At 37.6% G+C, this 13,787-nt stretch overlaps 1 protein-coding gene across 2 annotated transcripts in view; it reads left to right on the top strand.

Annotated features, from left to right (window-relative positions):
• The window catches only part of ERAP1 (endoplasmic reticulum aminopeptidase 1), a 32,306-nt gene extending 18,536 nt beyond the window's left edge, over positions 1-13,770 (top strand). For both annotated transcript variants that reach the window (XM_006913237.3, XM_006913236.3), the window contains exons 9-19: positions 634-765; positions 905-976; positions 2,257-2,411; positions 3,973-4,052; positions 4,615-4,798; positions 6,125-6,281; positions 6,934-7,118; positions 8,201-8,362; positions 8,813-8,953; positions 9,491-9,572; positions 13,370-13,770. In XM_006913237.3, the coding sequence (XP_006913299.1) occupies positions 634-765; positions 905-976; positions 2,257-2,411; positions 3,973-4,052; positions 4,615-4,798; positions 6,125-6,281; positions 6,934-7,118; positions 8,201-8,362; positions 8,813-8,953; positions 9,491-9,572; positions 13,370-13,525 (1,506 nt within the window). In that variant the 3' untranslated portion in view covers positions 13,526-13,770. The remainder of the gene's footprint in view (positions 1-633; positions 766-904; positions 977-2,256; positions 2,412-3,972; positions 4,053-4,614; positions 4,799-6,124; positions 6,282-6,933; positions 7,119-8,200; positions 8,363-8,812; positions 8,954-9,490; positions 9,573-13,369) is intronic.
• Positions 13,771-13,787: the final 17 nt, after the last annotated feature.

The raw sequence follows: 13,787 nt of genomic DNA, 5'->3' as shown, positions 1-13,787 counted from the left end.
CTTAGAAATTTCTATTTAAATAGAAATTTAAATAGGGGGGAAATATCAAAGAGCAATTTTCTTAACTTTGGACTACTTCATTGTGTCACCACTCTGGCCATTGGAGATATTTGAATGTGTGACCCACAATCAACAGTAATGAGAGAGGAGAAAAGAGCTCTTAATACTGGAATACAGAATATCTTGCTCCCTTTTTCATTGCTGCTCTTGCCCTCCCAGTCCTCTGTGCTCCAGGCTGCCTGGGCTCCACCATTCCTTAGCTCGTACTCACCTCTGCTTTCACCTCTTCTTGTACCAACTCCCCTGATTCCTGCCCCGGAGTGGCAGTGGGAAAGCCACGTGGTGGTTCAAGGTCCACTCACCTGTGAATAATGGGAGCTGGTAGACAGTGTTAGTTTGTCTCACAGGAAGGCTTGGTTATTGATAGAAAATAACAGTCCTCAGAGGATTAAGACTAAATAGTCATGTTCTGTCCCCTGGCTCATCAGGACAAAGTTTAACTCACTTTCTCTAGTTGTTTTTAATCGCCATTTAAAATGTTTCACACTAAAAGAATTATTCCACAATAGAGGGTGATGGTTGACTAGATCAAATCTAAGCCATAGCTAATACTTATTTATATTGTCTTTTCAGGGAGCTTGTATTTTGAATATGCTAAGGGATTATCTTGGTGCCGAGGCATTTAAAAATGGTATTATACAGTACCTCCAGAAGTATAGCTATAAAAACACAAAAAACGAGGACCTGTGGAATAGTATGGCAAGTGTGAGTATGTTTTTGTGTATTTCTACGTTTGGAATTGATAGGCTTATGATTTTTTTTCTGCATGGTATTAATCCTTCTGAGAAGAATCATGAATGTTTTCTACAGAATTGAGAGTGATGCATATATTTTTGCTTTTTAGATTTGCCCTACAGATAGCGCACAGAGGATGGATGGCTTTTGCTCTAGAAGTCATCGTTCATCCTTATCCTCAGTAAGTTTTTCCATCTGTACACATTACCCCTCAGCACATGCTTTTACTCCATAACCTTTGAAGGATGGCTCTGTGCCAGTCTTTCTGAGGTCCTTGATTATATCACTCTCACCCTAGATAAGACTGTGTTTAAACTCTGCCAGACTGACAACCTTTATCAATTTTTCTTAAAAATTATCTACACAAGGAAGCTGCACAGCCTTCTTTGGTAACATGTCTAATTGACACTAGTTTCTTCAGCTTCACTCTCTGTAAAGCAGTGAATTTATGACATGTTTCTGTGGGAGGTTAGGGCTGTATCAGACGGGGTATGTCAATTGTTTTCATAGCTCTTTATTTGTGAAAAAAAATGACAGTGAGCACTTACTATGTATCAGGCACATACTAAGCACTTATGTGTGTGATCTCCACCACTTTTCACAATAAACCTATGAGTAGGGTACTGTTATCCCTATTTTTACAGATGAGAATGAGAAATCCAAAGGCATATGGTTAGTAAATTTCAGAGTGGGGATATGAATTTAGATCTAAGTCGTGTTTTTAATGAATCAGCTGTAAAGAATTCATAACATCTTAGTTACAAAACAGTCTGAGTCTATCTGGATAAATATTTTCATAGGCAGCTAAGGGATTGTCTAAAGATTTAACAGAATTCTATATTTTTCTTGGCTTTTTTTGTTTTTAGAGATGGTTTTATTCAGTAGTTTCTAGGTTTGTTCCCAAGCATATTTTATCCTTTTACTAGTTCTTAAATATTTCCGAAAAGCTTTTTTAGTATCAGACTATATTCTCTTTTGAGTTTGTGACAGTTGAGGGTGGGCCATCTGGGTGTTATCACTTTGGAAGTACAGGCTCATGACTGAACATTTTTTCCCACCTTCCTCGTCTGCGAGCCAGCATAATTACATAGGTGTTGAACACCTGACCACTTTCCCTTCTCTACTTTCATTCACTCACTCGCATGCCTGCTTTGTGCCTGGTGTCAAGCCCAAGGTATGCCCAGTAGAATCAGATGTATCTATTCTCAAGACATACATATGTAGAGGAAGAGAATGGAAAGTAAACAGGCAGTGCTTTAACAGAGAGCATGCTATAGCTGGAGACAGTGGGGAAAGGGAGTAGGGTCAGGAGGGGTTGGGGAGCAGAAGAGGGGATGAGGAAGAGCTTCACAGAGGAGGTTATCAACTGGTAGCAGCTCTATTAGCACAAGGTTGGGTTCTGTCTCATCTTAGAGTTGGGTCTAAGTGGCTCATGCATTTGCCTTTTTCTGTATAAACCAGCACTGGCAGCAGGAAGGCCTTGATGTGAAGACCATGATGAACACCTGGACACTGCAAAAGGGCTTTCCCCTGATAACCATCACAGTGAGAGGGAGGAATGTACACATGAAGCAAGAGCACTATATGAAGGGAGCTGATGACACTACAGAAACTGGGTAATGTTCTTGGAGAAAATCTCATTTTGTTGCCTAGGTAACATCTGCTTTGTAGGATAAAAACTTATTTTTGAAATAATGCCCTTTAGTTCTGACACATTTCAATCAAATCTATATTCTATAAAGTTGACTTATATACCACCATCTCCCCAGGAGATTGAAGGTAGCTCTAAACCTTGGTTCATCTCAGTAAAGCTAATGATATATAATTATATTAACATTTTCATGTTTTATAGTTTGATAGGATGGTGATTTCCGGTGACTTGCTTGAAAGCATCTCCAATCTAAGTAATTGCACCTAAATTACAAATAGTACCTGGCATTTGGGTTGGAGCTAGAACAAACATTTAGGTGATTTCTGGGAATTATGGAAGACTCGATTCTCTTCTTTGGAAGTCTAAGTTAAATCCTGAAACTGTTGTCTGCTTAATGCTATGGAAGGACATCACAGGAAATGAGACACTGCAATTTGAACCTAGATGGACACTAGTTAAAGATTTTTTTTATTTTGAAATAATTTTAGACTTATGCAAGCAGAGTACAAAGAATTCCCATATATTCTTTATCCAGCTATATGTTGTTTACCACATTTGCTTTATCATTCTTTCTCACCTTCTTTGTATATTGTTCTATGTCTATATAAATACAGACATAAAACCTAAAATATCAGAGTTCAAAAAAATATGCTCTCTTTATATATCTACATTTATGCTATATATATATTTATATATACATATACACAGACACACACATATATGTGTGTTGCATGTATACACACATATATGTATATTTAACTGTATATATGTGTGTATATATATATATATATTTAACTGTTTGAGAGTAAGTTGTGGAAATGATGTTCCTTTACCCCAAAAATACTTCGCTGTAGTATTTCCTAAAAAATAATATTCACTTATATAAGCATAGCACAATATCAGTTATGAAATGAACTTGATACAATACTGTTATCTGATCTACAAACCTTATTCAGATTTTCCCAACTGTCTTAATAATATATTTATAGCAAAAGAAAAAACTCCTGGTTCGGAATTCGGTATTAGGATCACATTGTATTAATTGTCACATTTCTTTAGTCCTTTTTCCTTGAAACTGCTCCTCAGTCTTTGTCTTTCTTGATCTTGACATTTTTGGCAAAAACAGGCCATTTATTTTGCTGAATGTCCTTTGATTTGGGTTTCAGCTGTTTTTTCATGATCAGGTTCAGATTATGCATCCCAGTAGGAATTCCCTAGAAACTTTATGTTCTTCGTATATGACATTACTAGTGGCCACAATTTTTAAAATAGGCCCTCTGAACCCCAATCAACCAAACACTGTATAGGCTGACAGGGCTCACTTGAGCCCAAATTCCTGGCTCTACTCAAGTAACTCAAGAAGGATGCATAGTACTTGGAAAACAGGCTGGGGATGTTTTAATCGCCTGACTATTGCAGTTTTGGTACCATTCTTTCTTTAGCTAGTGCCTGACACATGACAGGTGATTTAGTGCCTGCTTGTTAAATTGAATCAACAAATGAACCATTATCCTCTGTTCTTTTAGGTATATGTGGCATGTTCCATTAACGTTCATCACCAGCAAATCAGACTCCACCCATAGATTTTTGCTGAAGACAAAAACAGGTAATTTGTTGGGAAGGTAACTAGGTTAATTTAGGGCAGAACTACAGAAATGTGCAGGATTTAGATACTAAGTTTCTTTGGTTATTTATCTAGGTTAAAATAAAAGAATCAGGCCAGTCTTTATCCTCAGCAAATGCTTAGTTTTCAATTTCCAGTGAAGGATATAGGTTTGAAAATACTGCCTGGTTGCAAAAAAAGGCTAGTTTCTTGCCAGGTAGAGATTAAAACAGTTGAATTATGAAGAGGGAGAGATTACTAGTGAAAATTCTCCATTACTTTAACACTGCTGGGTTATATAGTATGTATGGCCTGGAACATGGCTGCATTCTTCTCATAGATATATTAATCTCACAGAATTGATGTCTGAAGCTAGTGTTGGCTTTTGTCTATTGAGAAGCTGTTTTCTGGTTTCTAAAAGAAATGTATTCAATATGAAACTCATTCTAGTATTGAAATTGTTCAGTATTGAACTTGCCTTTTAGTTGTGTGGTCCAGTCTGTGATCAGAAGAGCTTTCATCAGTCAAGAGAAAATGAAGTTATGATTTATTTTATTTGCTCTAGATGTGCTCATCCTCCCAGAAGAGGTGGAATGGATCAAATTTAATGTGGGAATGAATGGCTATTACATTGTGCATTATGAGGATGATGGATGGGATTCTTTGACTGGCCTTTTAAAAGAAACACACACAGCAATCAGCAGTAATGATCGAGCCAGTCTCATTAACAATGCATTTCAGCTTGTCAGGTAATACAAGCTCCTCAGGGTCTTGGTTTAGTTCTGAAAGCAGGTGTGTGTTATCACCTGCTTTCTTAATTTCTAAAGATGAAAATTATTGATTGCTAATAAGTCAAAGGGTGTTTTCCCCTAAGTTCTTCTAATAATCCAAGGTTGCTTTGAGCCTTATGGTTAACCTCCTGTCTGTGTTTGCTGGCTAAGGTAAAGGACGGAATCTGTATTTTAATCTTTTCCATTAACAACTCAGATCACACTGAGGCAGAAGTGTAGAAAACCAGGAGACCAATATCCTGGAGGAGCCCCTTGCCTAGTCCCTGGAGCCTGGTCCTACACGTTCTCAGGCCTGCTATAACACATCCGGTTTTTCCCCTGCTGGGTCTTTAACAATCGTGACGCCTTCTCAGAATACCCAGTGGCCCAGGCCCAAGTTGTTTGCATCATCTCTTGACTAAAGGAGGGATTCTCCCCTCCCCCACCCAGATACTGCGTCTTTATGGATTACAGCTCATAAAATTTGGCCCAACCAAATGACCTTTTCATTGTTGAGCATAGTGTTCACTCTAATTTTTGCCCCATGGCGATGGTTTTTAAGGAAATGATAGACAAGCCTAAAACTCACAACTTCTTTAGCTTTTAGGCAGAACTGAAGTCCTAAGGGGAATCACTCAGGTGGGAAGGAATAATTTATAATTTTCATCATACCCTATGTCCTTCTGCTCCAAATGTTGCATTCGTCCTTTTCTGGGTCTTTTTGAGGTTACCAAAAGTAATGGGGGATAAAGACAGGGATTGCCTAGCTATTTCTTCATGCCTAAAACTATTCCCCTCCATAGCATACTAGTGCTCAAATCTTAGAGGGTTTTGTGTTTACTTATATAAGCATATGCCCTACCACTGAGCCTTTTAATACCAACCTTCTATAATGAAGAGTTTATATCTAAATTCAGTTTCTTTTTGGAATGGAGAAGAGTATGTATTGATCCCAGGGACTCATACTGTTGACCAAGTGGCAATCTGTCTTACCAGGCTTCCTGAAAGATCTTTGATAAAAATCCCCATCTTACTCTGGAAGTTCAGCACACAGTCCAGCGTTTCATAGGACAGACACTGACATGCTTCCGTTTTGTCTTAACCACAAGTTAGCCCTAGCTGTTTGAGAAACTTCCTCCACTGTTGTGTTATTATTCATGACAGAAAAGATACTAATATAATTATTTATAAGGGACATTTATATCTGATTGAATTTTTTGCTGGAAGGTTGTTAAAATGTCTTTTGAAACAAAAAGTTTTGCTGAATTTTTTTTTAAACTACTAACCATGGTGTCTCCTGATCAGCATTGGAAAGCTGCCAATTGAAAAAGCCTTGGATTTAACCTTGTACTTGAAACATGAAACTGAAATTATGCCCGTGTTCCAAGGTTTGGATGAGCTGATACCTATGTATAAGTTAATGGAGAAAAGAGATATGAATGAAGTGGAAACTCAATTCAAGGTAAAAGCCTGAAATAAATTGAGTAGTTACGTAAGTGATTTGCTTTGTGTGGATGTGGAAAAGAGTTCTTATCATTGTGTGCATATATATGTCTTGATATATATTAAAGTAAATCAAAATTAACTCAGTATTCGGATTGACTAGCAAAGATTTTGGTTTCATTTTGGCACTAAAAATAGGCACAGCACTATGAGATTTAATTTTCATGGATGTTATTCCCTTTTTAATGTAGATCTCTTATTTTATTTCTGTATTATGATGATTGCTATTAAGATTTTCTGAGACTCGGGTGCTTGAAGAAGCAGCACAAAACTTATTTTTGGCAAGATGTGATAAAGTCCTGTTGTATAATTTTTTCTAAAAATGTAATCATATAAACTGTCTCTTTTAGTTTGTTTTAAAAGTGGCAGTTTATCTTGATTTTAAGTAGATAAAGACAAATTTATACAAGATTGTTGTGTAAACACTAAAATATTATTTCTTGTTTTTGACTCCTTTTATAATTAAATATAAACAGAACTGCATGGTTTTAAAAATAAGCATTACATTAAGCTTTAAAAAATATTCCCCATTGCTTGAGGGTATATTGGATTAGATTTAACATAAGAGATGTCCTGTGACAGTACCGGTGACACATGTGGCTTTCCCTCAGGCCTTTCTCATCAGGCTGCTGAGGAACCTCATTGATAAACAGACTTGGACTGACGATGGCTCAGTCTCAGAGAGAATGCTGCGGAGTCAGCTCCTCCTCCTTGCCTGTGTGCGCAGGTATCAGCCCTGCGTGCAAAGGGCAGAAGGCTATTTCAGAGAGTGGAAGGAAGCCAATGGAAATTTGAGGTCTGTCCTTACCAAACTACCAGTTTGTTCATGTAATGGGTATCTTTTCTATATTCCATAATCAGTACTAAATGTTGTGAGAAAAAAAGAATAGACAAGACTCTCCTGCTGCTCTTTTTGGGAAAATAAAATTTTAAGATATATCTATGTATCTGTCACCTTGTTTTAAGAAATGCCAGGAAGGAACTTCTATACACAGAAGCCAAATATCTGGAGAATTACAATGGAATTAGAATAATTCCCATTTTGTATAGCCAAGGATAAAAAACCTTATCAGAACTGAGACAGCCCGATTGGACAGGAACAGAAGCAACGCATCTCACAGTGGTCTCCAGAGTCCTTGACAGAGGGTGCACAGTATTTGCCGACATGGTCTAAGCAAAGTAGGATCTTCCTATAGCTGGAATTTTAATTCTTGCTATACTTAATTCTTTTTATATTTGGGGCTTAAATCTCATTTTTTTTTTTTTGAGAGGGAAATCTTTATTGTTTTCTATATAAAAATGTCCATCAGATGGAGATCAAAGGGGTTGGAGGCAGAAACAGCAAGGTGGGCAGCCCCAGCAGCCTTTCAACCCTCTCTCACGCAGGCTTTTCTCAGTCCCAGGTGATACACAGGTCCAGGGTAAACAGCAAGTAGGGTTAGAGGTGGAAGGCTCTAGGATATACTAAGCCAACAGTATACATGCTTCTATTTAAAGAAGTGCTGAAAAACGGTGGTCCTACTGGATTCTTGACTTCTGTTCATGAACTACTTTTTGAGTCTAGTTTAAATTTTTTCTTTTGGCTTAAAAACTGACTGCCTATTGAGTCACCTAGCATCATTAAAGTACGTTAGATACTTAGGTATTTATAAAAGTGGCATTTCACATTACGTTTGTGAGACTGCTACTTACAACCTAGTTTTAGTTACTTTCTCTTCTTTCATAAAGTGTAACAAGGAAAGATGTTATTTTTGTTTCTATTTCTAGGTATATTTCTCTGATCATGGGGCCAGTTTATCAGTTCATAACTGGTCACCATTCTGCACCAAACACACTTCCTTTGTCTCAGATTCTTACCAGGTGTGTTCTTTTTCACAGACTGCCCAGTGATGTGACCTTGGCAGTGTTTGCTGTGGGGGCCCAGACCTCTGAAGGATGGGATTTTCTTTATAAGAAATATCAGTCTTCTTTGTCCAATACAGAGAAAAACCAAATTGAATTTGCCCTCTGTAGTAGCCAAAATAAGGAAAAGCTTCAGTGGTGAGTAATTCACTCATGTTCACGTGGCCAAGAAGAATTAAATTAGCTCAGGTCCTTACAGCATCTCTCCTGACCAGGAATTGCCTATTCTCCTGGGCACACATGAGTATGATAATTAGGAGGAAGCAGGTGTTAGGAAAAACATTTAAAGGAGTATATATATGTGTATTTTTTAAATAACACATTTAGAAATATATAGTAAATATACCCTTTTAAGCTATGCTTATGAGCAAATGAGAGAATATATGAGAATGGGTATTATAAATACTATATGTTAGTTTTTATTTTGTAGCTATAACGAGTTTATCAGGGCTCTGGTTACCTATTTATCTTTTTTGTGTTTGTTATTGGCAAATTAACTTTTTTTTTTTCAGAGATAATTTTATTGAAATCATTCATAACTTTTTCAGGGCCTGTTCATTGCTAACGTTTCTTCTTTTATTATTCTAGGCTACTAGACCAAAGTTTTAAGGGAGATATAATAAAAACTCAAGAGTTTCCAGATATTCTTAGAGTTATTGGTAGAAACCCGGTGGGATATCCACTGGCCTGGCAGTTTCTGAGGGAAAACTGGAATAAACTTGTAGAAAAGTAAGTAGTGCCAAAAATTGTGCTATGACTGGAAAAGTTCTTTAATCTTGCTTTGTTTTTGCTTTGTTTGTAAAACAACAGTAATAGTCTTAAAGGGATTTTTTGATTGAAGAAAGGTAGAGCTACTTAAAATATGCATAGAAAATATAAACTTCTAATTCATTGCTAGCTAATAAAGCTGGACAGTCAAGTTCCCCATTCTATCTGGAACAGTCCTTTTCCTGCACACACTGACCCAGTTGAAGCCTCCCTCCTCAGCACGTTCACTTGTTTGCACCTGTCCTTGTCTAACTCCAGTAGCATTACTTCTTCTATCTCTCTCTCTTTTTTGGGGGAGGGGGGGTACTTTACCTTTTATTTAGCTATTGGTATATATTTTTTGCAACTAGATCTTAACCCATTGAAGGGTGAGCATCATGTCTGTGTTTTTCATGCCTAACCAGTTTTTAGTTAAATGCTGTAACATATGCGAGGTACTTAAAAATATCTTAAAAGAATAAATATTGCACAATGTATTTTGACAATTTCCGTTTCTAGGTTTGAACTTGGCTCGTCTTCCATAGCCTACATGGTAATAGGAACAACAAATCAATTCTCCACAAGAGCACGGCTTGAAGAGGTAAAGAAAAAATCTTTTTAAACTTAAGTGATAATTAGCTAATAAATATGGGATAGACAAAATAAGGGTGTGATGAGTTAGAGAGACAGGTTTTGTCACTTAGTAGATATTCTTTTTGGATATTATATGATGTTTTGACATAAATGAAAATCAGTTACAAATGAACAAGTGAAAACTGTGCCTTTTCCCAAACACATTAAGAAGTCTTAGCCTTACTATTAAAAATTTTAAGGCTTAAAATTACTTGAAACACTTAGTCTCTGTTTTCGGATGGTAAAAGTGATCTTAAAGGGTATAAATAACTGAAGTGATCATCTCCCTATTGTAAAAGAGGCAGGTCTGGGATCTAGTTCTCCACTCTGTAAGTTCATGATTTCCTGCACTTGTTTATATGCCATCTACTTTCAGAAAGAATTTTAGGCAACTTATTAGGTCCATGTATAAAAGAAATGTTAAAGAACAAAAAGCTGCATAATGGAAAGAGGTAACCGTATTAAGGATTTATGTTGAGGATAATTTATTGCAATTGTACCCTAAATTTATCACAACTTCCTAGCAGTCAAAGAAAAATGAGAAAACAGTATGATTTATTCTCATTGTCTAGTAAGAGGGAACCATGGAACATATAAATTTTCCACAAAAGTAGACTTTTCTCCAAGTCTTAAGTTCTGAAGAATTTGATGTATGGATGGATAGTTGTTTTGTGTCCCTTCTATAATATTTTCTATAATAAAGTTGTAGAACAAATCAACATTGCTTAAAAACATGTTGCAGTTAGATAAAAACCGAGAGCCTAATTATCTTTTAGAAATAGTTCCATTGTATAGTCACACCATAATCTAGCTTAATATAGGGAGAGTGCTTTGAAAATGCAAAAATATCACATCCCCTAGCTTTAGTCCAGTTTTCAGTAGCCTCACCCAGGCTTGTGAAATTAACACGCACATTATATTTCAGGCTTGAGCTCCAGCGAGGTCTATAGCAGAGGCATTCTCTGTGATGACAGTCATAGGCTGTGACTAGCTAGACAGCTGTCGATAGACCAGCAAAACATTTCCTTCATTCACTTGTTCATTCGTTTTCTCATTAATTCATTCGAGATGTTACATTCTTACGATATGGCAGGCATGGTTTTAAGTTCTGAGCTATGAGGACGAACAGAATAGACAAAGCGCCTGCGCTGTCGTTTCTACCAATAAATCTAAGAATCAGACCGTTACAAACAATCTATGTCAGGTTGAAGACTGAATAAAGCAAGGATGAGAGTGACTGGGGTAGGGAATGGTGCTGTTTTATAGGATGGTTAAGGGACATCTGAGCAGGTAGTAAAGGACATGCACATATCTAGGAGGAGAGTGTTGTGTACACAGGAAACATCAGGAGCAAAAACCCTGAGGCAAGGCATAGAAATGAAAGAGCCTGAGATATTGTCATAATAGATCACACCCTACTGACATTTAAAACATAGGAGCCAACCTGAGCTCTTCCTTCCCCTCTCATCTAATTCATCCTTAAGTCCTATTGGCTCTGTCTCTGGCATATGTATCTGCCCCTTACTCCATTCAAGCCTTTGCTATTTTTAGCTTGGTCTCTGGTGATAGCCTCCTAACTGGCCTCCCTCCTATCACTTTGCCATTAACTAAACTATTTTCCACATTTAGAACTGAAAATCAGCCCATGACTGACCCTCTTCTTGAAACCCTGACTAATGCTCTTGCAATAAATTTCAAACCTCTCCTTCCCATGTGCACAAGCCTGATGACCTGACTCCTGCCCACCTCTCGGGCCAATTCTCGCTTGCTCTCCTTGTTCACTCTCACAACACTCCAGCCACTCAGCCTCCTCCTGGTTCTGGGCCACCAGCTGTTGTTTCTCCTGACCCTAAGCCTCTGCTCTTCTGACAGGCTTGTTCTTTCCCCAGCTTTCCACTGGAAAGGCTCATTTTCTCCTTTAGGGGCTCCCGCTCAAGTATCAGCTTCCTGACCATTCTGTCTAAAGTAAGCCACCCCGCCCTCCTCAGTTACTGTCATAGACCCAGTTTATTTTCTTCACAGCAATAGTAAACTATTGTTACTGTAAACTATTGTTACTATAAACTATAGTTTATAGTAACAATAGTTTACTGAGACTTTAAGCTCCATGAGGATAGGGTGGTTGCCTGATTCACTGCCTCATCCTCAGTTCTAGCATGGTAATTAGGGCAAGGGATGAATAAATACCAGAGGAAATATTCATGAATAAATGGATGAGGCTGAGTCCCTGATACATGCAGGGTTTTAGGTTTTAACTTTACCTGTGTTACATAACTACAGCCTCACCATTGCTCTGACCCTTGTTTAACAAATGAGGTGACTGAGTCCCAGAGAAATTGAATCCTTTGTTCAAGGTCAGATAAGTTAGTAGGATAAACTTGTTTTTCTATCTCTATGGCCTGCTGTTTACTGCACAGGAAATGTTCTCGAGGCAGGTTTGAATCAAATTCTCTGACGAGATGCAGCATTTCCCAAGGCAGATAGAAGAGAGAATTTTGGGTCAGGAAAAATGTAAAGGCAAGGGTTAACAGCTGGCTTTGTTACAGCTCTTACAGGTCAGTTTTTAGTGGTACCATCATGACAGGCTCCTTCAGGATTAAGTAATTTGACCAACTGGCAAAATTACTGATGTGGCCTGACTGTCGAAGAGCACCCAGAGCGATTTTTAATTGAATATAAATCTTGAGTTCTGAGAGTATGAAAGAGTAGTTTGAGCTACAACTTAAGGCAAGACAGCGAAGTAGAATAAGTGTGTTCTAGGTTGCTATAGCGGGCGTGCCTCCAGCTCATTGCACTGAGAAGTTTAAAACAACCTTGCATTATTTAAAATTGGAATTTGATCTTCCAAAAACCCATTCTTACCCTATTATTTCCAAACTCATAACATGAATTCTGACATGGATTTTTAAGGAATTAACTCTCTGGAATCTATGCTGCATTAATACTACATCTTGGCCTAGACTTGCTTCCTGTCTACAAAATCAAAAGTTGATGGATTAATGCTGTGAAAATTTATGGGCAAAGGTTAAGAACCCTTTAAGGTGAAACAGAATAGCACAATGATCAATGCTATGGCAAAGCTAGCCTATCCCTCATGCGAGCTTAAAGGGGCTAAGATACCCAGCCAAAACAACAACAAAAATATTTTCAAGGAGATAGCCAAGAGTCTCTTATCTCTCTAAAACCATGGGGAATTTTGTGTGGATTTTATCTGGAGGGAACAACACATGAATTGTGGTTTAGGATAACAAAAGCTTGGCAAAGTTTGGCGTATTACCACTGTAACTTGCTAAGAACCCCATTCCCCACAGTGTTTCTATCACAACACACAGGCCAGGCCCACAGAGAAAGACTGTGCTTATGTGGTTGAAACTGTTTTGCTTGGCAAAGACGATGCTCTGCACATTCTGCTCTTAGATGTCATGTTGAAAAAAGTTTAAGTTTGCATCTGTGTATATAACAGACATTAGACACACTCAATTAAACCTTAATTATAAAATGGTAAACAGTGAAGTCTTTTAGAATCTGGCAACTGTGAATGAATACAAAAACTACAAAGAGAAAACAAAACTTGACATCATGAGGCATGAGCTCATTTCACGTAGCTTAAGTTTGTGTACATAATCGTATCCAGACACCTGGCGCTGCCTTCTATATAGAATTTTGATAAATACTGGAATTTTGGCTTCAGTTTTAACTAGCCTGAACTTCTATTTGTGTAACATAATAAAGCAAAATTTTAAAAACCCAATTTTTCCTCACAAGGTAAAAGGATTCTTCAGCTCTTTGAAAGAAAATGGTTCTCAGCTCCGTTGTGTCCAACAAACAATTGAAACCATTGAGGAAAACATACGTTGGATGGATAAGAATTTTGATAAAATCAGACTGTGGCTCCAAAACCAAGAACCTGAACTGCTGTAACAATTCGTTCCTTGCCGGTTCCTGTGATCTCTAATTGCCAAAATTTTGTCAGATGTGAATATTTTCAAACTAGAGATGACTTTTGGCTTCTGCTGAAGATACTTCCCGCTTCAACGCCTTACCCATCTGATTAGTCCTATCATGAGTTTCATTTACAGGTGTTGCCCCACAGTGTAAACCCAAGGTGGCATCCCCACTGTGGAGGAATACAGTACCTTATTCTCATTTTATATTTTATACTTAAACCCCACACTCCAGACCG

The sequence above is a fragment of the Pteropus alecto genome, unplaced genomic scaffold (assembly GCF_000325575.1).
Source record: "Pteropus alecto unplaced genomic scaffold, ASM32557v1 scaffold20, whole genome shotgun sequence".
In the NCBI taxonomy this organism is placed as follows: Eukaryota; Metazoa; Chordata; class Mammalia; order Chiroptera; family Pteropodidae; genus Pteropus; species Pteropus alecto.
Note: the sequence above shows the minus strand (reverse complement) of the source record. Positions and strands in the feature narration are given on the sequence as shown.